The sequence below is a fragment of the Paramacrobiotus metropolitanus genome, unplaced genomic scaffold (genome assembly GCF_019649055.1).
Source record: "Paramacrobiotus metropolitanus isolate TYO unplaced genomic scaffold, Prichtersi_v1.0 Parri_scaffold0000061, whole genome shotgun sequence".
Taxonomy (NCBI): Eukaryota; Metazoa; Tardigrada; class Eutardigrada; order Parachela; family Macrobiotidae; genus Paramacrobiotus; species Paramacrobiotus metropolitanus.
Genome location: NW_026570281.1, coordinates 853300 through 876432, shown reverse-complemented (window position 1 = coordinate 876432; position 23133 = coordinate 853300). Strand labels below are relative to the sequence as shown.

The window sequence follows — 23133 nt, the reverse complement described above, 5'->3', positions numbered from 1 at the left end:
AGTCATTCTGTACTTTAACTGCGACCAGTAGGGGGGACGCAACTTATGCAGTAAATTGTGACTTCAGGGAATAGAAAAAGCGAAATTGAGAAATTGCGACCTTGTCTTGTTTTATCAAATCTGGAGCTTGGACTGGATTGTTTAGTCAACTTCAGTGCCTTAAAAGTTTTACGTATACTATAAATGTTTGCTATTTATTTTTGTTTTGTAATAACGAATCAGGTTACCTATAGTGGTTTGCAGAAGGCCCGAGCAACTGATCTAAGACTGTACGTACGAGTACCGTCACGGAGTACGTACTGCAGTACAGTACTTCGAAGATCAGAAATCAGCTGATTGAGTAGTCGAAATTTTTTTGCTGTCAGTTTAACCGAATGATTACGAAATTGCTCAATCCAGCTGGTCGCATTGTTTTGAGATTATTAATTAATCGGCATGGTACTGTGTTTCCCATCTGATCTTCAGGTCTGCATCTAACCGTAAGATTCCTTCATTGCGCACTATGCAGTCTCTGCGAACGCTTCGCAGCACCGTCGTCGTGCAGGGATTCTGCAGCTTCCTTCGCAGTTGGCGCCAGCTTGATCTTCCCGGATTTCTCGATGGTTATCGCTTCATTCGATGCGCGGCCGTGTGTTTGGCCGAGAAGAATTTCTTCGAAGTTCTGGGCTTTCCCGTGTCGTACGATGTGCCGTCCGATCAGTTAGTTAAGCGCTATCGGGAATTAGTACAGAAAAATCACCCTGATCGCTTCTACCACAAAGCAGGCTCGGAGAAGAATGAGAGGTGCCGCAATAGTCTTTGTTATGAAACTTGTAATTAATTATTAAATTACAAAATCGTAATGGTTGCAATATCCCAACTATCGTTTCATTGTGGAACTTCTGTGTTATACTTTTGCGTTCGATTTCCGAGTGAATGCCTTCAATTTCTTGCAGGAGTTTTATAGATTTCAGTTTTTACGTTTTGTTTTATATTCAGGAGCTTCTTTTGCAAATTGTACTTAATTTTAATAAATAACTCCTCGTATTATCATTCAGTTGCACATTTCTGTAAAGTATCGTTTGTGGTTAATTTGATTTTTGTTTCTTCGTTGGACCGTTTCATTGGTCATCCTTTAATTACTTACTTATGAAGTGAATGATTTTGTTACTTACTTATTGTCAAATTGTATTTTGATTTGTGCATTGGCATTTTACTGACTGGTGACCACCTTCATCGTTCATTTTGATCTCTTTTCAGCAGTACTGTACTCGTATTAGTTTTTCTCGTTGAAGTTTTGGTGGGTTTAAAAGTGAGCTTAAATTTGAATTTATGTGTTTTTTCTTCCTACTTACGTTTGATAATCGATTGTTTTGTAGACTGATAATGGTGGTTTGTTTTTTTAGTGAAGAGCGCAGCCGTTTAATCAATCAAGCGTACCGCGCGCTGCTCAACCCCCATACCCGCGGTCTGCACCTTTTAGAAGTGAAAAAGATTCCTCTCGCTGAGGACAAGCTGGATATGGCTAGCGATCATCTCCTAGAAATCTACGAGATCAATGAGGAGCTCTCTCAAACCACGGACCCCGCCCGTCTCAACGCCATCAAAACCGCCAACGACGCCAAACTCTCCGCTTTAATCAACGACGTTAGCAGCGCTTTTCAGACCAACCAACTTGAAGACGCGCAGCGTCTCTTGTCTCAAATGAAGTACTATGCCACTATCGAGGAAAAGATACGCCTAATAGAGCTCGAACTGGGTGTCGTCCGTTAACCGTTGCAGAAAATAAGACATTTTTAAGATTTACGGTTTACTGCAAACGGGCAGCTGTGCTACGAAGGTGGTGGGGGTTGTAAAGAGATCGGCATGTCGTAGCTAAGTCCCATCTTGGCCAATCGCCCCTGTTTCTTCTTCAGCTTTTTCTCCAGCCGCGCCATTCGCTTGCTGTGCTGTTCGTCGGTAATGTTGCGATTGTGCTCGTAACGGGCACGAGCGTTATTCCGCGGCAGTCGAAACCGGCGATGGCAGTGCTTAAAGGTGTCTTTGTGAACTTTCTCCGGAGGAATGTACTTACCTGCAATTTTTATGATCGATTAAATGTGGCGCATTATATAGTACTCAGCATTTAGAATTGTAATGCTTATCACAAGTAAAAATTCTACGGCAAAACGGTCTAACAGATTACTCCATCAGAAGCGATCATCAGAATCATTTCCAGTTTTCTGCCAGTACTTTAGTGACCAATCAGAAAAAATAACCAGAACTCACGCTAATCTATACAAGCATAAGATCGCTTTATCCAAAATTAAAAGGAAACACAGTCACATAATTTACAAATGGAAATCAAAACGGAGGATAACGGTGAAAAACCTTAGCGAAAAAAATAAAAATGTTGAAAAAGCGTTGAATACAGACAATTATCCCATAAAGTGATAAAATTCTTCGGCATTCTCAATAATTATTTTTTTAAAAAATGGCAAATAACAAAATACTAAAAAAGCATCCGATTTCGCAAAAAAAAATATCGAAATTCTGCAGCCGCAATCGAGTGCTGAATGTGGTCCTGAATGCGGCACTTACATTTGAATAATTTTTCATACATCAGGTAATTATTCATCGAATCCGCGGCAATTTTGGCCACTTCACCGTGTTCAAATTCAATAAATCCATAGCCTTTACTCTGACCAGTCTGCAACACAAACAACATGGAATGCAAAAACCTTTCTCCTAATATATACCAGCGCTGTATAGTTACTCACCTTTTTACTCCGCGACAACTTCAGTCGGGTGATCTTGCCGAACTGTGAGAAGAACTTGCGTAGCGGCTCCTCAGCGAATCCGTAGGGCACATGACCCAGATAGATCACTCCCGGCTGGGTTTCCTGATCACGTTTTATCTGTGCAAAATGCCGAAATGTATCAAGCACAAACGCTTAGTCAGGTGAATGTCGGAGCAACCTGTTCGTGCTTCTTCTTGACGAATTTCTCGAATTCAGACTGATTTTTTGGGTCCAGCGCGATCTGATCGACGCTGGCTTTCGTCGGCCACTGCAGTGACTGTACGTCGTCCTTGTCTTCGGCCGTGGAACTGGAGTTGATGGAAATTTCAGATTCATTGTCGGAATCCATGATATAAGGAAGAAAGCGAGAGTTTAGAGCTCTACAACGGTGTAACGGGTAAACTCCTAAATTATCTAATTCTAAATTCAAAAAGAAGAAATCACAATCCACAAGTAAAACTCGAAAAAAGCAAAAAATGGCAAGTGTTCTGTGTTCGCAAAAATAAGATTTACGCAAGTGATACAGAACAGCTCTCTTGACTAACACCGCCTCATTATTTCTTGCACTTGTACGTTTACATAGTAAAATTGCCACGCGTGGTGAGTTTCGGTTGAGACCGAATGCTACAGGAAAAAGCAGCACCAGGGCGGTTGACCTTTCGACTAGTGAAAGATTAGTGAAACATTTATACCGCGAAGCGGTGAATGAATTTGTGAATGGACTGCGCACTATGGCTCATGACGTTGTACTACCGCAGACGACGGCGAGTCTTTGTAGTAACTTCGGTCTTACTCAGCGGTGATTAATCCAAGCACTGCACCGCGATTGGCTACTTTGCTTATTTTGGGTTATTCCCGTCCTGCAGCCACAACAGCGGAAGCACGAGAACTTGTTATAAAAACCAGTTCATTCGTGAGCAAACGATTTTCTTTCTGATCGTGTGAGTTGAAATTAAAATTATCTGCTTTAGAAATTTGCAGTTTTGATTTGGTTGTTTTGGTAAAACTACTCACCTAAGTTATCCAGAAGCGAGTGAAGGCAAATCAGCGTGGGTAAGAGCGAATTTGAGATTTGTCGTTGACCGCCCCAACATATCGATGGAAGCGCAACGCGTCCACGACCAGGATCCCGCATCCGCCCGCGATCTTGATCGCATCCGTAGTGGGCACGATGCGGCGTACGTGAAGATCGCCCAGGGGCTGACCTTGGAGGAATCTGGTCAGCACAAGGAGGCCATTCCGCACTACGACGAGGGCTTGCGCCAGATGGAGCAGGCGCTCAGTGTGCGCTGCGATCAGACGTTCTGCGCTGGCCCCGCGTGGGATCGGGCGCGCAATATGCAGGAGAAGATGCGCCGGATCCGCAAAGTACTGGACGATCGGCTGTCGTATCTGCGTTCCACGGAGGAGGTGGACGACGCCTCACTGAAGCAGTTTGCGCAAAATCTTAAGAACACCAGCCCTCCTAGCTACTCCGAGATGCAGCTGCAGGATGAATTTTTGACGGAAGGCGGTCCGTTCGAGAAAGGGGGCAATGAGGCCACCACCCCCGTTGAGAACGCCACGGAGGTGTGTTTAGGGTTAGCTTGTTGTTTCCATTCTTACTTCATACTCGTATTTTAGTTTGATTTTATATAAGTAGGTAGTAATTTGATGAAATTGCATGGGTTTATACTTCGAAGTAGCCATAATTTTAGCGTGATCATTGCGACTGTTAACCTTAATTCAGTTTGTTCACATTTTGCCGTTCTCTTGTTGACCAATTGAAAACTGAAGAATTTCTTGTTTATCTAATTCTCATGTTTAAAATTAATCTTCTGTCAATCATTGTAATTTTATGAGACATACTAATCATTGATATAACTGTACTCTTTTTCGAAAAACGAGTAATATAAGTAGTGTATTTCGAAAGTGTTTGTTATGTTCATCCTTTAAAATTGTCTGGCATTTAGGTGTTCTGCATTCCGGACGATGTGCAGATCTTCTTCGTGTCACCGGAAGGACACGTCAGCGCTCCTAGTTATCCGGCATCATTGAAAATTCTGCGCTTGGAACATCCGCCGCCTAACGGCGTTCCGAACTGTACGACCTTCCTGCAAGTGGGCACCTGGGTATATCCTTTGCTCCCTGGCGGTTCACCCTCGGTACATGCCGATTACGGTGCCTACATGCTGCCCGATTTATCGTAAGTGCAAATATGGTGCTAAAAACTCCAGGAGTTTTCGTACTTGAGTATGTACAAGTAGTACATACTATGTACTACATAGTATTGTATACTACATACTCACAAGTCAATATTAAACTCACGTACAATACCAATATAAAAACTTTAAGTATTGTAAGACACGGGAATTCTGAAGCTTAGTTAAAATTGATCGACAAATTGCTGCAATTCATCCTCCTATATGTTTTTATAGATTAATTATTAATATATACATGGTATTAATTAATGAATATTAATTGTTTTATTTTTAATTTTATCAAGTAGAATGTAGTATGGCCGACGGCAAATTTAGAAATCGTGGTTGGTAAGGATTTTGTTTGGAAAAGTATGGCATATTTCTGCTCGATTTCGTTGTCTTTATATAAATATTTTGTTAGTTGATTTTATAATTCGCATTTGACACGCCTGATACTGTTTTTTTCAGAAAATTTAGATGCTGATCAGCACAGTGAAATGATGCGCTAGCGATAGTCACTGTTTTCTGAGCAGTTCAAGTTCGTTTTTCATGTTAATCATCGCCAGTGATTCATAGCAGAAACGTGTAGAAGAATTCACAGTTTCTGATATAAATGTGAGTTCATTTCTGGTGCAGTTTATTGGAGTATGTCACTGTACTGTTAGTGCATACGTCAGCAATATCTTGTAAAAATAATTCGAAATTTTAGAAGGATCCTGAAAAATTTGTAAGAATGGCTCGGAGGGAAACTTATAAAAGTGCTGAAAAAGTCAAAAAGAAAAAGTTCGAAAAACGATTCATAATTACTAAGAACATGACCGCTTTTTAAGTACAGCCAGTGAGCTGTTAACATGGTATCAGCAATTAGAAAATAAATGTTTGACAATTGCATTGAACAGTTGTTTGTTATTTGTAGAAGCGACGTGGAGGGCGCCTGCGTAGGCATTATCCTGGGCCGGTCCATCTCGGAGGAGACAAAGAACCATTTCCGTGACCTCATGAACCAGTTGACGGCAATGAAGGAGTCGCGCGTTATCCAGGAGGTGGCGGAAGCCGTGCCGGAAGAGAAAGTGGCCACGCTGAAGCGCGAGAATGCCGCAGAGCTGGAGACGGAAGCGGCGGCCCGCGGTCAGGACACCACCTACCGCAGCAGTATCTCCAAAAAGATCCTGGATGGCGCTGAATTGGTGGTGTGGGGCATTCATACCGGATCGGACAAGATTCACAATTTTGTCCGTGAGCATGCAGTGTCGGTCAAGGGAAAGATTGATCAAAATGGCCAGCCGCTTATCGCCAATCCAGTGTTGCGAAAGAGCGTTAAATTTGCCCGGGTGGCCTCGGGTTGGTCGTATAAAATCAGCAAGAAGGCCGTCAAGCAAGTGGGACATGTTAGTATGGTCATTGCGCGTTACTTGGGTAAGAATCTTCTCAATAGTCAAAATAGTAAAATGTAATAAATTGATCAAAACTGAAATGACGGTACACGTATTTCAAGTTTTTATTCACTGATGCTGGTATTTATGTTTGAATCATTTTAAATCAGCCTTTGCATTTTTAAAAAATTTGTAGTCTTGCCGTGCAAAATGGGATATGTACATAACTGGCTTTTTCCGTTAATTTCATGACTTCTTACTGTTAGCTCTGGTACTTTTTTAGCTTTTCTTGTTTAAGTTTCTGTACACTTGATCAACGTCTGTTTTGCTGTCAATGGCAATTTGGCAAATTGCATGATCAAATGACCGCAAATCTGGCAATGTTTTGATTTAAATACTTTTTCGCATAGAACGCTGAAATTATCGCTACTGGGCGATTTCTAACGCAAGTCTATGTCTTTTTCCAGCTCCTAAACTGACCGCCAGCATCGAGAAGGCCGTCCCGAAATCCTGGTCGAAAGCGGACGAGTCTGGCTACTCCAAAATGGACACGGCGTACGAAGTGGGCGGATGCGCTGTGCAGGGTGCCGCCATGGTTTACGTAGCGCTGGACAACGCAGCGAAACTGTTGGCCGCCGGCATCATCGACGAGAGCGTACAGATTGTTCACCTGAAGTACGGGGAGAGCGCCGCAGACGCCGTATATGCTGGCGGTAACGTCGTCATGACCGGGCTGACCCTGCGCAATCTGGGTGTGAAGGGCGTGGCCAAGAAGGCTGCCAAGAACACCGGCAAAGTGATGTTCGAGGACTGGCAGACGGCCAAACGAATGCGGAATGACTCGGGGGGATCCACGGTGACAACGACGTCGACGGTGCCGGCTGATGAGAAGAGTGGCACATTGCCCATGTATCCCAAATTGGGATGAATTCGGCGCTGTTTCTCCTTATTTATAAATTACTCGTTTACGCTGCTGTGCTCCAGTATTATTGATGCTTATCATGAATTTATAAATAATCACATTTTTTACTGATAGTTTTGATGGCTTTGGTCTGCATTTTATACTGTACCGGTTTTACTCTGATCAGATTCTACAAGCATTTGTGAACATTTGATTGCTTCCTCAATTTTCAGATACTGACTGAAATTTTCCTACTCTTGAGTTTTGGATTGTGTAACAACCTAAGAGAAAAACGATGCGAAAGAGAAAATTCATTCAAATCCACAATTCTCAGTGTTGTTTACACAGCGTGTGAAGAAAGCAAAACATTAAAAATCTATTAAAACCACATTCCATGAAATGTTGAAGCCCAGTGTAGGTTCCGTAATGCCAAATTTCCAACAAAAGTTCCGTTTCTATATTGTAATCCTATACAATAACAAAACAAAGAACTTTCACACTTCTCGGGTTTTTTGGATTTTATTGGCCGGAACGCCTTCTGGGGCCGGCTGATCGGACGGAGGCACGCTAAATCCAGGAATCTGTCAAGAACGTCAAAGGCCATCACTTTTAACTGTAGTTCCTTCCCAAATACGGTCGTTAAAATAACAGTGTTTTTTATAAAAACACACAAAAAAGCACGCACAAAAACTGTCATTTGACCAGTTAATCAGCAATTATTAAGTGTAGGAAATTCTGCTTCGCTCACCATTGGTTCGACCAGTTTGGTAACCAGCCGGTGGTGCTGCAGACTAGACTGATCCACGGAAATCTGGACGATGACACGATCAAAGGTCCGCAATGTCACATTTCCGATCGTTACCGATGGTCCCTGCAGTATGCCAAAAGTAATGAGAATACGGTAATTAATTTAATTAAAACTGCGACTTAATTTGTGCGTACCTCGGCATTGTAGCGGAACTGCACGTTACCACTCTTATCGGTTAGCATAACGGTCCCCTCCATGCCGTACTTGGGCACCAGGACCTGCACTGCATTTTTGCGGATAAACAGCACGTAGGCCTCCTCGTCCACCAGACGATTGCGAAAAAATAACTATCAACAAAAATAATATTGCCTACATGTTATTAAGAAACATCGCCCCATCTCGGGAAACGTCAAGCAACTGGGAATTCGACTGATATAAAACAAACCACTTAAAATTCCACATATACAAAATTCGAAGCAGAACAGTCTGGGAATGAGAATTGTAAATCATGGCCCATGGTTGTCTGGTGCAGTGTAGAAAGGTCATCACGGTAAACCGTACACTATAATACTGTGGTCTCTCACCTGCGTATGGAGCGCAACCGAGGCTCGTCCGGCGTACTGTGCCATCCGGTGGCGATAGTTGATATTCTGGCACAGCTTATTCATGACACCCTTATCCAACAACTGTGGATACGTGGCGTCCTGATGAATGGCAGCCGCCAAGAATCGGTGTACAATGACATCGGCGTACCGGCGGATAGGCGAGGTGAAGTGCGTGTAGATAGGCGTGGCCAAGCCGTAATGTTGGAACTCTTGGAAGGACTCCAGACTGCCGCTGCAGAAATACACCGCCTGCATCATGCAGCGCGTGGTTAGGATGCGCAGCATCGTGTTAAAGTACGGCTGACCGGGCAAGTACGCGCGTTCCAGCGAATCCGACAGCGCCTTTCCGCTGGTCGCCTGCAGCGCCAAATGCTGCAAGCAAAGCAACCATTTAATAAAGACGAGACGAATGTAAATAAAATTACAAATTTTATTCGTACAATTACAACTTTTACGAAAAATTCAGAAATAAACAACAATAAAAATCAGAAAAGACGCGAAGCCACAAAAAGTAAAGCGATATCACTTATATCACAATTACCGCATGTACTACGATGACAAAAGTGAAAGCCTTTTGAAAAGCTCGGATCTGGTTAACAAATCATAAGAGCATTTTTGAAAATGCATTTGAAACTGCCCGCTGTCCGACCATTGCAACCAAACATCGCATAAACATCATGCAACAGCTTGTCTCGCTTTTAGTTTCCCCCAGTTCCGTAACATGATGACACTTGATGTCTGATTCAACGAAAATCAGCCCGTTCTTCTGAAAGGCGCTCACCAACCTTGGATTCAGCGGCTTTGACGATTGGTTCGTAGTTACTTAAGGGCGGCGCGGGATGCCGGCGCAACATGGCGTACTCGGGGAATTCCTTGTAGATCTTCTCGGCCACACTGATGTTGGCCAGCAACATGAACTCCTCCACCATGAAATTGGTCTCCCTAACCACACCATCTCGTAGCAAAAAACGGCTTTCTCTTCGAAAGACAAAAGCTTTACTTGAGCTCTTTGGTCTGTACGTCGATCGGGTCGTGCGTTTCGCTGTCAATGTTGAAGCGTACTTCCGGTGACGCCAGAAACAACGCCCTGCAAACCAAGCATACATCCGACTGATGACACAATGTTACCTACTGCACTCAATGTAACAAAGAACGCTTTATGTACATGATGCACACTAACAAAGACTCTAAAAATGGTTACTAAAACACATAAGAAAACTGCAAATCGGTCCTGTAAATTACAGGCAAAGCAGAAACATTTCAAGCTAATGTGGGCGAAAATTGGCTAAACGAATTTCCATTAAAAAAACAGAATTACCCGTTATCTTTCCTACGTGTTCGCATAATTTTAGCCAATCTATTCAGTCCACGCAGACCCAGGGTCACTGGGTCCTGGAGGTTCTTATCGTCGATCCGCATCTGTGCCTCGGCATATGTCAAAGCCGCCTGCACATCCACAATAAAAATTAAAAAATTTTCTTGCCAAGACAAACGATGTCAATTCAGAGAGCAAGCGTACACGCGAACGGATGGCACTCTTCATAAACTGCACTGCCACAATCCGGGCATCCGACGTCATCTCCCAAATACAGGAGAACGCTAGCCGGTCCTCTCCGCCGCGCAGCGAGCACAAATTGGAGCTGAGCAGATTTGGGAGCATATCAATGCGCTGAAAATTTTGCCATTAACGACTCTTCTACTCGACTAACAGCTTTTCACGCACCTGATCGACAAGATACACGGTCGTGGCTCGACTGGCCGCCTCCCGGTCCATGGCGGTGCTCGGACGCACAAAGTGAGTCACATCGGCAATGTGCACGCCAATCTATAACGTTATCAACATTGGATCATTCCACATTTACCAGGCAAACAGTAGCTAAAAAGTGCCAAGAAACAATTTATTTTATGATTTCTTAGACTGCCTAATATGCAAGGATAGTTTTAAAGCGGCTACAGCTGTCACTCAAGAATGCATATGACTTTTTATCAAGTAAATTAATTAACCATCATCGAAAGAGAGGAGCGTGACCCAACCTCAAAATTCCCGTTGGGTAACGGACGGTAATGCAGAGCATCGTCAATATCCGTACATCCGGGCGGATCCACACTGCAAATGTCCAGATGTCGCAGATCAGCTCGTCTGCGAACTTCCTATTGGAATATCAATTAAATAATGCATCAGACGCTCACTACCTGGCACCATGCATTTTGTACGCAAATATATTCCCAAGTGTAACACTTCATTCTAGAGAGTGCTATATTTTTCATTGATTTATTTCTTTTCGTTCATTAAACGTACAACAGTATTCCAAGAACGAAATCACAGATATCTCACCTCGTCCGTCAAGACCCAGGGCATGACCGGCAAACAGGCCAGCACGGCGTCGGAGAAGCGGTCATGCTGGATGTCGTGCTCCAGCAACAACACCTCGTTCTCCGCCGCCTTTTCACCCACTCCACCCAGCTTCTTCACATAGTGCCCGATGGGGATCTTGGAACTGCGGGGCCACTGGTCTAGGGCTACCACTATTCGCTGGCCCTGTAACGCCTCCCCTTGCTGCGTCTCCACGCGAACCAATGGAATCCGCCGGTCGGCTGGGACGAACACGTAACGTGTTGACTGAAAAAGGCATGGTAAGTTATGCAATCATCAATTCGACGTTTTGGAAATTTAAAATAGCTCATTTGTTCAAATCAGTAAGAATTTCAAAAGCACATAAACAGGGTACAGTACAAGCACTACCATTAAAGCTCGGTTAGAGAGTTTTTCGTTAAATGTCAACAACATTATTCAAAAATATTTTGAAACTTATCACGGGAAACGTTGAGTAATAACCACAGAATTATCTTCAACCAGTAAAAGTACAGCGGAACACTTGCAATCCCGGTGTAAGCGCTCCAAAAGAAAATCAGCAGCCATTAGATACGTTACCGTTTTGGATATTTTCGGCCGAAGCACGCCGCAGTACGTCCGCCAATTACGCTTAATGATGCCCACAACGCGGCCCGTCGGTTGTCGATCCTTTTTCGCTACTTCTTGTCGGAGTTTCTTTTCCATCTGTCATTAAAACCATGCGTTCTCATAGTTTCTCAGTGTCTCATGTGTTCAAAATCGCAGAGCATAAATCACACCAAATACAAGTGAATAACCGGAGTCAAAAAAACGGTGACACAAGCCCATAAACAGCACATTATAATTAAAATGTAATACAAACGTGGCAAACTAAGTCTCGTGCATTACTAACATGACAACGAATCTTGAACGGATGTTACTAAAATTTTTTCACATCCAGTATTTTCATGTAATTTCCCAGAAGAATGCAGGTAATTTATTCGTAAGTAAAACACAAAATTAAGGTAATTTTTTACCAAACTTTCTCTTTTTTGTTTCAAAGCGTAATCAGCCAACACACAAAGTGAATGCCCTTTTCTCTCATAAAGAACTCACCTCATCCTGGAGTTTCTTTGCAGATTTGTCTTCCTCCACTTCATCCTCTTCCTCACCTTCCGGGACTTCCGTATCAGCTGCCTCCTCGATAACGAGATTAGAAGGCGCTGACCATTTGTCCTCTGGGAAAATCTCAATGGCTACGATATCGTCATTGACGGCGCGGTTGAGATGGGCATGGCCTTGAATCAGCACCTGTCACCAAAGTCCGCCCATCAAACGACTGTATATTTAACAGCGGCAACCGACTTACGAACTGATCCCGGCCCTCCACGGACACCTGCGCTTCCAGGTAGTTTTCGCGCGAAGCATGAAATTTTCCTTGATAGTAAGTACCGGATTTCAAGCCACTCTGGATAACTGATAATTTCAGGTGAGGTGGGTAGTAAAATATGCTGTCCTTTTCCTCCTGCAAGCACGGCAAAATTGAACAAGCAGGCAGACGAAATTCCAGGCATAAGAAAATAAATACTCCCTTACGCTGCAGAGAAAATAAGAAAAAATAATACATCGGAAAAGAGCATGAAAAAGCTTACATCTGTGCTAGGTGGTTTGGCCAATAAATCCACAAGCGGCTCGGACGCTTTCAACGAGACAACATAGTCATATACTGCAACGACATCATACGTTACAGGATATCATTAACTCAATGAAACTTACCGATGTACTTACTTAAAACTGCCGGCGCACCAACGGATGCTGCCAGCGATAATTCTTTCGGCGAACTGGCCAACACCACAGCAACAGGTGTGCTCGACTTGGCAGCGTGTTGCTGGCTGAGGTGGTCACCGTGCCATTTGGCAGCGACACACACGGCGCGCTGATCCCGCTCCTCCTTCGTTTCTTTGGCTATCCTCTCCACGAAACATTCCCTGTTTAAGAAGCATCCTTTCATTATCGGTGGACAAAAAATTTTGCTTGCACTACCTTGAAAAAACACTGAATTAAGCCGAATAATTTACTTGTGGTATTCATTGGCAAAGCAAAACACGTGCTTGGAAGGATTCGTATGAAGCGCTTTTAATCGCTCAAATATGGGAAAATTCAGTCTTTCCACCTAGACAAGTTAACTGTTAACAGAACACGGTAAATAAATCATGAAGTATTTAGCAAAAATTGAAGTGATCCCATGAATTTAGCAGATGAAATCATTAAAGTGATACCTACTTCTTCAGCGACAGTGGACATAATTAAAATATTTTTGACATCAGGATGCTCCAGAAAGGCCATCTAGAATCACATGCACAATTACAATAAACGGTTTAAAGCAGTCAAAATACCGAATTGGCAAGTGATCAATTTTGGTACGATTAATCAACTAACTGATAAGTAAGTAACTGCAAGTTACAGATTTTGACAACTATTGCATGTAATAATCAGCTGATATTAATTATTTTTGGTTAACCATCGTCTCTGCAACGGCCAACGCAGTTGAAACATTCGTTAAAAACGCTTAAACGAAAAATTACTCAGAATTCAAACAAAATTTTCGTAATTCGTGAACCTGATTCATGACGACTTCCAGCGTGGGCACCGTGTAATGCGCCTGCGGGAACTGAGTGGACACTCCGATATTGGGCTGCGAGTGCAATTTGTGACCGGGAGCTGGCGGACAGACCCGACACTGCGGACTCCCACAGGGTAGATCGCTGCGCAGATAGCGCTCGCGGACCAAACGCTGGACATTGCCGTCGTTGGTTTTGCGGATAAAGACCACTTGGCGTGCTGGCTCACGGGGACCCATTCTTCGCACTGACGGTGAGTTGCAGCACAAACTGACAAACTTCAACTGCTTCGGCTCTAACCGACACAAAAGAGACAGACACAACCACAACCGCTGAGCGAATCCCAGTGCTGTTAAGGGCTGCAATGGTCTTGGGATTTTTAAACTCTTCGAAAATCCTGATGCACTGAAAAGAAGAAAGTCACTGTGTCACAGCGCAAACGCAGTCATTACGACGTGTGAAATTACAGGCAGTTTCAGTTCTACTTACTCGCATTTTGCGGCCGCCGACATGATCGTCAGATACAACCGGAAAGCAGATCGAAACTTAATACAACTGCTGCTCGGGTGAAGTATGGAATTTGCATTCGGTGACTACTGCCGTTAACTACCTGGGAAGGCAGCCGCTAGTCACCGATCATCTGCATTTTTGGTCCTGTAAAAAAATGCCACAGTTAACAGTAATAAAACTTTCAGGTTTCTTGAGTTTTTTTTATTTTTCTTCTGAATCTGGTGTTTCGGAAATTCTTTTACCTGCAGGATTCATTAGGTAGCATTGATTGAACGTCCGGCGAGCGCAAAATGGGGAAGATGAAGAAGAAGGTGAGCCGATTTCGCCAGTTCTGAAAGTATCTGTACGTCAGTTTGCCTACGATATTCTTCATTTTTGGGCTCTCGTAGTTCGCCGCGGGAACGGCCACTCAATACATCTCCCGATCGCAGGCGGTGAAACGCCTTCAAATATCCTTGAAAGACTTTAGGTGCGCTAACCACTTTACTATTCTGTGTTAGGCTGCTAGTCGTAGTCATGGCTGTGCAGAAATCGGCGAACCCTACTGAGTTCTTGATCTGCTTTTTAGGCGCCTGTGCATCCTCAAGGGCGTCTATCCTAACGAGCCGCGTAATAAAAAGAAGGCCAACAAGGGAAGCACCGGCGTGAAGACCTTTTACTTCCTCAAGGACATCCAGTATCTGGCGCATGATCCCATTATTCAGAAATTCCGCGATTTTAAGGTGCTCGTTTTGTGCGTCGCGTCCCCTGGAAGTTTTGTGGAAAGGGTGCTTTTTTGCAGGTTTTCATCAAAAAGTTGAAAAAAGCAGAAGTTTATAAGGATGGCGAGTCGGCAGCCCGATTGAAACGGAATAAACCGGTTTATAAATTGGATCATATTGTCAAGGAAAGGTGCGCATTCTCAGCTGATGATTACATACGCAGTTGTAAATTGCCTAATAGTAATGCCTATGCCATGAACGTTTTCTGTTTCATTAGAGTAACCCTCATGTGGCGTTGTTTTAATAATTTAAATAATCAAAGTGTAATTTAAATTCTTTCGTGGAAAAATGCTTCGGTTTTCCATTTTTTTATTATTACCGTAAGTTGCACACGAAGTTGCGGCTAAAATGAAAATCTTACTTTTTGAAGGTATCCAAGTTTTGTGGACGCCGTGAGAGACCTGGACGACTGCTTGTCCATGTGCTTCTTGTTCGCCACATTTCCCAAATCGCGAAGCACACCGGAAAGAATTGTCAGGCTATGTCGCCGTTTAACCGGTAAAGGCTGCATAGAATGCCGGCATAACCGGGCTGAATTAATTTAAAAAAGTTGTATTGGTTGTTATGTGTAAAAATTATTTTAGTAAAACCAAAGCGGGAAACAGTTTATTTTTATTGCGTAGACAGCTTCTCAGGCAGAGAATCCCCTACTCTTGTTAATGCGTATGCAGAATATAATTGACATTATTGACTGGAGTATTGTAGTCAGTAGTGGTAGAGTTGCTGTACGTTCAACCTGGCGCAGCATAAAAGCGGATTTAGTTGCAGTTTTTTGCTCCGTTTAAAATCTCACTAGCTGTTTTTCAGAAACGTTTTGGCTTCGTTTGTGTACTGCACGGTGCTTTTTACATTTCTAATGGCGTATACTTACAATTAGTCGGATTCCTGTTAATGTGTGCCTTGCAGTGGAGTTCATGCACTACGTGATGGCGGCCAAAGCGCTGCGGAAGGTGTTTGTGTCCATCAAGGGCGTATACTACCAGGCGGACATCCAGGGCCAGACCGTCACTTGGATAACACCGCACGCTCTGCCCAGCCACCAGCCAGCCGATGTTGACTTCAAGATCATGCTGACCTTCACCGAATTCTACGTCACCATGCTGGGATTCGTCAATTTCCACTTGTTCACTCAGCTCAATCTCAACTATCCACCCAAGGTGGGCGAATGAGTCTGTTCGCCCGCAATCTTATTGACAAATCGAACGGTTTTGTACAGATTGCGGGAGAGGACGATGTCAATCGTGCGGATGATCGGGATTTGGTTAACGTTGAAGAAAACTTCAGAGAGGTGAATGGCTTGTTGAATTTGTTGCCTCGTTTACAGAACTAAGTTATATCTATCAGGCATTTGTTATTTTGCAGCGTATTTTTGCACTGAATCAGACGCTTTTGAGTTCAGCGTCGGGCATCGAAGACGATGCCGCCTTGGACGAATTCCCCGCCACAACGGTACAAGTTTTATTACATTATCTTTTGTGGTTAGAAAAACAGGTCTTTTTATCAGGAGACCGATATGGCTGCTGCGGAAGCGACCCGCAAGGAATTCGAGAAGACCCGTAGACTTCAGAAACTGTTCGCCGGGATGAAATTCTTTCTTAACCGCGAAGTGCCGCGCGAAACCCTCGTGTTTGCGATCAGGTTGGCAAAAGACGGACGTTTGTTTAAATATGGTTTAATGTGGCTGGTGCATCTCGGTTGCAGATCATGTGGAGGGGAATGCTCCTGGGATCGCACGACGGCATTCGGGGCGACATTCGCGGAGGACGATCAAACCATTAATTATCAGATTGTCGATCGACCGGTGGAGCGTCGCCAGCAGGTGCTCAACGGGTATGTTGCGGGATATGGTGTGGGCATTTGTCTGCATCGCGACTGCATTGATCAGCATGACCTTCAACGTTTTTTGAATACCTACTTGACACTAGGGTTGAAATCATGATTTCATGCATTTCATCTTTCATGTTTCATTTCAAATCATTTCATAATCATGCGGACCCTCCCGTGAAATGTGAAAAGGAAATGAAATGAAACGTGAAATGAAAGAAATCGTGAAATTGTGGAATCACTTGAAATACGACGATACCGCATGAAATTAACATGTTTCATAAAATTTTGTGTAAAAAGTTATAAAACCTGGCCCAGGTTTGACTGCTTTTCGTGTAAACGCGATTTATCCACCGGTATACGTATTAGCGAGTATGTTTACAGTTTAACTGTTTCTAATTCGATCGTTGGACATCCGCAGATGGCAAGTAGCAAACGCCACTAGCACTTAGTAAAATAATCTGACTTCGCTTCCTGCTTATAACAACTAGGTACCCCAAATTTTATGAACTTATGGCAAATACAAAAATAAATCTTTTTGGAACGGTATGTTTAACACAATCAGTGCAGAATCTCTAGAGATACGATAAAACCAAAAGCGACAGGTTTAAACTCTTACTTATTGGTTTTGCGGTTGAGCATAAAGTATAGACATTTTGTAATCTCGAACCGTTTTTGGGAGTGGCGATAACCATATCTTGATTTGCTAATGATATTTTGGAAACAAATATTTGATACAGCAGAAAAAGTTATTAAAGTGTGATAATTAATATTACTAAAATAATCAATTTTTTTAAATAATTTTATTTCACGTTTCATTTCATTTCTTTTCATCTCACGTTTCATTTCATTTCCTTTCAAAACTGGGTTTGAACCTCATGAATTTCAACCCTACTTGACACAGTGTTTCTGCAAGGATTGTTGTTGACCCAATAATTGCCTTTTTTGCGAACCGGTTTGGTTTTATGGTGCGATATTTCTTGATGCCTGTTGTTTAATTCTGTGAATAAATAGAATTGCAAGAAATTAAATTTAATTAATTGTGGAAAACTGAAATTATTATTTATTTTTTTTTGCGAGATTATTTTTTATGGAAGTTTTTGGAAGTGGTTGTCGAGTGTGGATGGCTGCCTTGCTCCCGCATAATCTTGCCTTTTTTTAATAGACATTACGTGCAGCCGCAGTGGGTGTTCGATTCTATCAACGCCCGCGAACTGTTGCCGGTGGAGCCATACTTCGTTGGTCAGAAATTGCCGCCTCACCTGTCACCTTTTGCCGATAACTCCCGCTACCAGCCCATCAAGGAGCCCATCATACTACCGGCGGCCACTCAGCGTCTGCCCGATATCGGTTTGTTTGCTGCATTTCTGTTTTGCTGAATTGAGTCAGACTGTAGTTCATTGGCACAAAAACCCTTGTTTGGCTGTCAGCCTTTTTAGTAGCTTTATCATTTTCGTAACGCAAACAGTAATTTGATTCAAATATTTACCGGGCCAAACTTTCAAAAACCTGAACTGTTCTGTAGGACTGGATGCCGGGGAAGAAAAGCCCAGCGATTCGGAAGACGAAGATGCCGACGACGAAACATCCCCGAAGAAATCCAAGGGCAAAAAGAAGCCACCGACCAACCAAGAAAAACCTGAGGTCAGTGTGAGCGCATTGCTTATTATCCAGTTGCTTTTGGAGTCGTTTATGGTAGCTGAGTGTTTTGGAACGGTAGATGGCGGTAAAACGCGGCATAGCAAAGCGCGAGGAGGCTGAGCGGACGGCGCAGTTAGAGGCGGCGGAGGAGAAGAAGTTATCGGTGATGATGATGGGCAAAAAGCAACGGCATCTCTACGAGAAGATCATGCACTCCAAGAAGCAGCAGAACAAAGAAGTCCGACGGCTGCAGGAGAAACGCAAAGCCATTGAGCAGAAAACCGGCAAAAAATAGATGTGTGTGCATTGTTGCTGCCAGAAAATATTCTTGTGGTTGTGTTTGCGAGAATGCCTGAGAGCAAAATTAATTCTGGTGTTGTTTTTAAATAAACTGATATATCGAGTTGGCGTCCATGATTTGCAGTACAGTACGTATGTGTTCCCTTGGTTAAGCGTCTTATTGGATAGGAGGTCAGAGTTGTTCAACAAACAACAACAATTTTCTTGGGTATGATTATACTCCGTATCAGAATCCTTTACAGTGTACGGTCTATTCCTTTCATATGCGTCATATGGCTACTTTATGTCCTGCGCCTAATACAAAGTCCGTAGGTAATGAAGACTTATTAATTAATTACAGTTGTAAATTTGTAAGTACCGTATATGAACACTGAATACGGTGCATAACTGTTGTGTGTGCATGGCCATCATATTTTAATACTGTGAATAATGATTATTGTATTAATACTGTGAATAATGATTCTACCAGTACATACATCCGGTAAACTTAATTGGATAGCAACGTAATACAACAAGTCAACAATTATTGTGTACACTTGAGTATGTATGTGTTTCTAAACATTTAACCGGCATTTTGAAGGTGCTTTTAGTACTAGTACTGTCATACATTTTGACCGTTAGCCGTTGGCATAAAATGCAGAATACCACAATAACACCAGTTAAAGCCGGTTGACAAGCTGACATCCCCCACAACAATGTAACCTTCTCCCGGCATGCAGCTACAGGAGCCAACCGACCCGACCGCGGAGTCGGACGAGCCCGGCATCCAACCGGAGCAACTGATTGAGGAACTAGAGCATTCCCGGCTGGTACTGCACGTGGTGGAGTACGATGGGCGTCTGTTCGACGAGCACTGCCGCACCGGCACCGCTCAGTTCAGCCGCGATGTGGCCGCACTGGTGCAACGCCGGGATGCCGCCCAGGCGGCCATCCACTCCACGGAGACCGACGATACCGGCTTTCTCCGCGATATGTTCGTCCGCTTCGGGCGCGGACAACAGGAGGCGCTGGCTTATGGTCGCATGACCGTGCCGGAAGCAAAGAGTGTGCTGAAGAAAAAGATCATGTATCTGCGCAGGAAGCTAGTAAGACTTCCTATTTATAAACCGATCCTGATAATATAATGATATTCATCACGTATGGTAGATAAGAAATTTCATTCAGATGCCACATTCATTCTCGATTTTATGTCTGTGCCGGTGCAGCTGTTTTTTAGTATTACCGGTAACTTTGGCGGGGTTACGCTGAAGAGCGCAATAATCTTACGGTTACTGCAACCGACTTGACGCCCTCATACTAATAAGTGATTAGCTCGTAGTTAATAAGTTTGAATAAGTACTTTTGTGGAACTTTATAAAAGTTTATTGGATATAATTTATAATTTAAATTTACAAAATTATAAAACGAAAGCAAACGTAAAACGAAATATTTCTAATAGGAGTCGACCATTCTGATGCTTTGGCCATTTGGCCTGTAACTACGAGTATATATAACCTCAGAGCCTGTAATGTTTTCCACATGGAATGTGGCGGAGTGGCAGTAACTGATGAAATAATATAATCCAATGCAGCGTTTAGGATGCGCAGACGTACCGGCGACTGCAGACCCGGAAGCAGGCGATCAAAGAGCGGCTGGCCCGTGAGCGTCTGGAGAGTCTGGAGCGGGAGAAACGGGAAGCGGGCGAAACGGCGTTCAAGGCCGACACCAGCAATACGGTGCTAAATCGGCTGGCCCGGGAGACACGCCAGATGATTGAAGGCATCAACGGGACGCTGGTGTACGTCGACCTCATGGCCGACATGGGACGGAAACTGGGTCGGGTCCGCGGATATCTCGGCGAGGACGCCAACCGCTTCGAGAGTACACTGATTAACTTGGAGGTAATTTTTGTGTGACCTTTGAAGACTTGCATGCAGTGTAGGTATTCCTGCCTTAATTTTGCTCCTTACCGTGTTAAAATTGTATATCCTGAGTGACCTCTGTGAAGTGCCATGCAATTCACATGTAGGAACGAATCCGACTGCAGGAAAAGGAGATGACCTATTTGGCTAACGTCTTCGCCGAATCGTCGCGGGCCAAGGAGCGCGCGGAAAAGTCCTTCGCCAGCACCAGCGAAGAAATGCGCAGGAGCGAGCGCATCCGCGACGCCATGCTGCGGGATGTGCAAGCGGCGCTGGAGGAGCACAAGGCCATCTGTCGGCAATGTATGGAGCAGCTGGTAACCTTGAACGCCACCCTCAAAAGCAGCGCCAATGCCTGCCCCCTCCGCTGTGACCCCATCATCAAACCGTTCCCGCACGCCCTGAGCGCTATACGCAACCGCCCTGGGAGTAAGCGGCCTCCGGACACCCTTTTGCCCACCCACACCGAGCTGCAACGCACCTTTGCTACTCTTCTAGACCTGACTAAGGCCGGTAATGCCCGCGAGCTGGTGCAGGTGTTCCGAGGGCAGGTGCGTCAGGCGCAGTCCCTGGACAGCAGCACCGCCCGCCTCGACCACCTCCTTCGCACCGTACTTCGTCCAGAATTCGACATGTTCCAGCGCGAACGCCAGATGCTGGAGGCGCGCAGTGGCGCCCGGCATGACACTCTCCTCCGAACAGTCGACCGCCTCCAGGAGGACTTCCAGACCCAGTCAGACGCCGCCCAGGCAGTCATTCATGAGCAGCAGGAAAACGTCAACGAGTTCACTTCATTTATGGAGATCCTCTTCGCTCTGAACCAGCGCGTCGCCCAGTTGGATAACACTACCACAAATACGCAGTACCTCCGGGAGCACCCGGGGCTGGAGGGTCTCCTGGACCTCACCGTGTCCAGCCTCCAGAGGGTGGTGGAGCAGTGTAAATATTTCCACCGGGAATGGGGCGCTTTGCGGCAGCTGGTTGACGATCCCGGGTACCTGGAGTACCGGCAGCGGAAACTCCCGGCGGTCAACAACCGCGTCCTTTTTGACAGCGGGCCGCTGCGTCGCCGCTCCACGCCGGTGTTCAACGAACACTTTATTACGAATGCACAGCTGAAAGACGCTAACATGGAGCTGCTAGAGCGCGCCCGGCTGGCGGAGGTGGCGCGACTGAAAGCAGCTGATCTGGAAGCGGAACGGGAAAAGGCGCACCACGAGAAGATGGCTCAGCAGGAAAAGAAACCGGCTGCGCGAAAGAAGCACTGATAGTAGTTTTTTGTTAATTGTGTATTATGACTGCATATTACAAATCTTTGACTGATCTCTTAATTGTCTGGGTAGCCGGCACTGGTGACCTTTTTAGTAATTGGCAACTTGACTTTACGGAATGTATGGTTTCTTAATCTGTCTTACTTTGGTGCGATTGCGGTTGGTGATTTGACATCTTGTGTTCTTATCGTTGCATAGTTTTTTGGTGTCTGTGCGACGCTGCCAACATTGACCAAATACAGTACATATGTATATTAAATTTTACTAAAGTAAGCGATAAATCCTTGGAGGTTCACCTGCGAGATTACAGTAAATTACTGCATACTGCTACTTGCAAGCACTATAGCTGTTTGTACAAGCGCAAATAAAAAACCAACAAAAATCTCGTCCAATAATGTGCATGGTCAGTGGGTAACTGCTGCCCCACTTTCAAATTCTGCCTAATAAAAGTAGAAATACTTAATTGGAGACAACGGTCGTCGTTGTATAAGTGGAACTGCGCGTTAAGACGCCCATGGAAATGGGACTCACTGCCGGCAATACCTCGCCACGGGCAAAGCAGCCACGCCCCTTTTCTCTGGCCCAGCGAATCCTGTTCTTGAACGCCACTTTGAGCTCCCGAATCGTCCAGAACAAGGGGATGGGGCCCAGTGCAATGGGAACATAGTACAGGTACGCGCCAATCCGCGCTAAGTACGGACTGTAGTGGGCGGGGTCATATTCGTATAGATAATTGTTGAACTTCGATGGCAGCCACGCCAGCAGCTGTGTGACCACGGTAACCGTTGTGGTGACAAAAGCTGATGACATTTGTCGTCGTCTGGACCCACCGCGGTGTGAGCACTGCTTGAGGCAGATTCCAGCGAATGTTACAACGATCAGACCGTACGGAACTGGGCTGGCGACAATCGAGACCGCCTTACTGTATTGTGTGTAGTTGGTGACGTTGCTTCTATAGGCGCAGACAGCTGCATCATAATCCTGGGACAAATGGACAAGGGAAATTTCGGGGACAATCACGGCGTGGACCAATACGATCACGCTGACGGAGATGCTTATCGCCACAAGAGGACTGTACACATTGCGATAGAAAACCGGGAACAGCGCGGCGGATAGGCGATTAAAGGTCAGAATCCATTCAGAGTACAGCAGAACAGCCGGCAGCACCAGTCCGCGGTAGTCCAGCATAGCACACAGTCCCGGCGTCTCCTCGTCGTCGCCATACACCGGAGCGATGAAGTAGCTTACGGAAATATCGCCGATGCTGAACAGGACATTAGCCACAAAGATGCTCATAACGTGCACGTGAAAAGAGCGCAGTGCTCGACGATTTTCAAGAAGCAGCCACAATGGAAGAAGGTTACTGGCTAGCGACACTAACAGCACTATCCCCCATATACTCTGTT

General features: G+C 44.6%; 6 protein-coding genes across 7 annotated transcripts; 4 read left to right on the top strand and 2 right to left on the bottom strand.

The window, feature by feature from the left end:
• The first annotated feature begins 38 nt into the window (after positions 1-38).
• Positions 39-2108, top strand: LOC129593288 (iron-sulfur cluster co-chaperone protein HscB-like). Its single transcript, XM_055489520.1, has 2 exons — positions 39-783; positions 1386-2108. Exons 1-2 carry the CDS (start codon positions 503-505, stop codon positions 1750-1752), a joined length of 648 nt encoding a protein of 215 aa, XP_055345495.1. The 5' UTR covers positions 39-502; the 3' UTR covers positions 1753-2108.
• Positions 1601-3239, bottom strand: LOC129593286 (MKI67 FHA domain-interacting nucleolar phosphoprotein-like). Its single transcript, XM_055489519.1, has 4 exons — positions 2938-3239; positions 2739-2876; positions 2560-2668; positions 1601-2053 (listed from the first exon to the last, which is right to left on the bottom strand). The coding sequence occupies exons 1-4, from the start codon at positions 3106-3108 to the stop codon at positions 1812-1814; spliced, it is 660 nt and encodes a 219-aa protein (XP_055345494.1). The 5' UTR covers positions 3109-3239; the 3' UTR covers positions 1601-1811.
• Positions 3240-3648: 409 nt separating this feature from the next.
• LOC129593439 (spartin-like) lies at positions 3649-7550 on the top strand. The gene is made up of 4 exons (XM_055489753.1): positions 3649-4328; positions 4712-4944; positions 5856-6355; positions 6780-7550. Exons 1-4 carry the CDS (start codon positions 3858-3860, stop codon positions 7238-7240), a joined length of 1665 nt encoding a protein of 554 aa, XP_055345728.1. The 5' UTR covers positions 3649-3857; the 3' UTR covers positions 7241-7550.
• Positions 7512-13982, bottom strand: LOC129593437 (exosome complex exonuclease RRP44-like). 2 transcript variants are annotated; one of them, XM_055489751.1, is made up of 19 exons: positions 13519-13982; positions 13182-13244; positions 12977-13071; positions 12687-12886; positions 12551-12624; positions 12268-12423; positions 12015-12209; positions 11499-11624; positions 10902-11186; positions 10601-10717; positions 10290-10391; positions 10086-10235; positions 9885-10012; positions 9567-9653; positions 9352-9508; positions 8546-8938; positions 8156-8308; positions 7962-8084; positions 7512-7794 (listed from the first exon to the last, which is right to left on the bottom strand). In XM_055489751.1, the coding sequence occupies exons 1-19, from the start codon at positions 13756-13758 to the stop codon at positions 7708-7710; spliced, it is 2931 nt and encodes a 976-aa protein (XP_055345726.1). In that variant the 5' UTR covers positions 13759-13982; the 3' UTR covers positions 7512-7707. The 2 variants fall into 2 exon arrangements, 1 of the variants encoding a protein (XP_055345726.1); XR_008691095.1 differs by lacking the exons at positions 7512-7794; positions 7962-8084 and having other exon boundaries at positions 8174-8308; positions 8546-8815; positions 8872-8938.
• Positions 13983-14168: 186 nt separating this feature from the next.
• Positions 14169-18658, top strand: LOC129593438 (pescadillo homolog). The gene is made up of 13 exons (XM_055489752.1): positions 14169-14340; positions 14419-14498; positions 14598-14751; positions 14811-14920; positions 15161-15288; positions 15697-15947; positions 16007-16078; positions 16153-16239; positions 16295-16428; positions 16492-16620; positions 17780-17964; positions 18140-18258; positions 18335-18658. The coding sequence occupies exons 1-13, from the start codon at positions 14320-14322 to the stop codon at positions 18548-18550; spliced, it is 1686 nt and encodes a 561-aa protein (XP_055345727.1). The 5' UTR covers positions 14169-14319; the 3' UTR covers positions 18551-18658.
• A 459-nt stretch (positions 18659-19117) lies between these two features.
• Positions 19118-22038, top strand: LOC129593345 (uncharacterized). The gene is made up of 3 exons (XM_055489602.1): positions 19118-19640; positions 20133-20435; positions 20564-22038. Exons 1-3 carry the CDS (start codon positions 19269-19271, stop codon positions 21722-21724), a joined length of 1836 nt encoding a protein of 611 aa, XP_055345577.1. The 5' UTR covers positions 19118-19268; the 3' UTR covers positions 21725-22038.
• Positions 22039-23133: the final 1095 nt, after the last annotated feature.

Excerpts from the sequence above, each read along its gene's own strand:
- LOC129593345 (XM_055489602.1), top strand. The coding sequence starts at position 19,269 with ATGCAGCTACAGGAGCCAACCGACCCGACCGCGGAGTCGGACGAGCCC. Across the intron at positions 19,641-20,132 it reads TGTATCTGCGCAGGAAGCTA|GATGCGCAGACGTACCGGCG; the intron begins GTAAGACTTCCT and ends TGCAGCGTTTAG. Across the intron at positions 20,436-20,563 it reads GTACACTGATTAACTTGGAG|GAACGAATCCGACTGCAGGA; the intron begins GTAATTTTTGTG and ends ATTCACATGTAG.
- LOC129593437 (XM_055489751.1), bottom strand. The coding sequence starts at position 13,758 with ATGGGTCCCCGTGAGCCAGCACGCCAAGTGGTCTTTATCCGCAAAACC. Across the intron at positions 13,072-13,181 it reads TGTCCACTGTCGCTGAAGAA|GTGGAAAGACTGAATTTTCC; the intron begins GTAGGTATCACT and ends TAACTTGTCTAG. Across the intron at positions 10,236-10,289 it reads CCGTGTATCTTGTCGATCAG|CGCATTGATATGCTCCCAAA; the intron begins GTGCGTGAAAAG and ends CAAAATTTTCAG.
- LOC129593286 (XM_055489519.1), bottom strand. The coding sequence starts at position 3,108 with ATGGATTCCGACAATGAATCTGAAATTTCCATCAACTCCAGTTCCACG. Across the intron at positions 2,877-2,937 it reads TCAAGAAGAAGCACGAACAG|ATAAAACGTGATCAGGAAAC; the intron begins GTTGCTCCGACA and ends CATTTTGCACAG. Across the intron at positions 2,054-2,559 it reads GTATGAAAAATTATTCAAAT|GTAAGTACATTCCTCCGGAG; the intron begins GTAAGTGCCGCA and ends TAAAAATTGCAG.
- LOC129593438 (XM_055489752.1), top strand. The coding sequence starts at position 14,320 with ATGGGGAAGATGAAGAAGAAG. Across the intron at positions 14,341-14,418 it reads TGGGGAAGATGAAGAAGAAG|TTCGCCGCGGGAACGGCCAC; the intron begins GTGAGCCGATTT and ends GGGCTCTCGTAG. Across the intron at positions 16,429-16,491 it reads ACCCTCGTGTTTGCGATCAG|ATCATGTGGAGGGGAATGCT; the intron begins GTTGGCAAAAGA and ends TCTCGGTTGCAG.
- LOC129593288 (XM_055489520.1), top strand. The coding sequence starts at position 503 with ATGCAGTCTCTGCGAACGCTTCGCAGCACCGTCGTCGTGCAGGGATTC. Across the intron at positions 784-1,385 it reads GGCTCGGAGAAGAATGAGAG|TGAAGAGCGCAGCCGTTTAA; the intron begins GTGCCGCAATAG and ends TTGTTTTTTTAG.
- LOC129593439 (XM_055489753.1), top strand. The coding sequence starts at position 3,858 with ATGGAAGCGCAACGCGTCCACGACCAGGATCCCGCATCCGCCCGCGAT. Across the intron at positions 4,329-4,711 it reads CCGTTGAGAACGCCACGGAG|GTGTTCTGCATTCCGGACGA; the intron begins GTGTGTTTAGGG and ends TCTGGCATTTAG. Across the intron at positions 6,356-6,779 it reads GGTCATTGCGCGTTACTTGG|CTCCTAAACTGACCGCCAGC; the intron begins GTAAGAATCTTC and ends GTCTTTTTCCAG.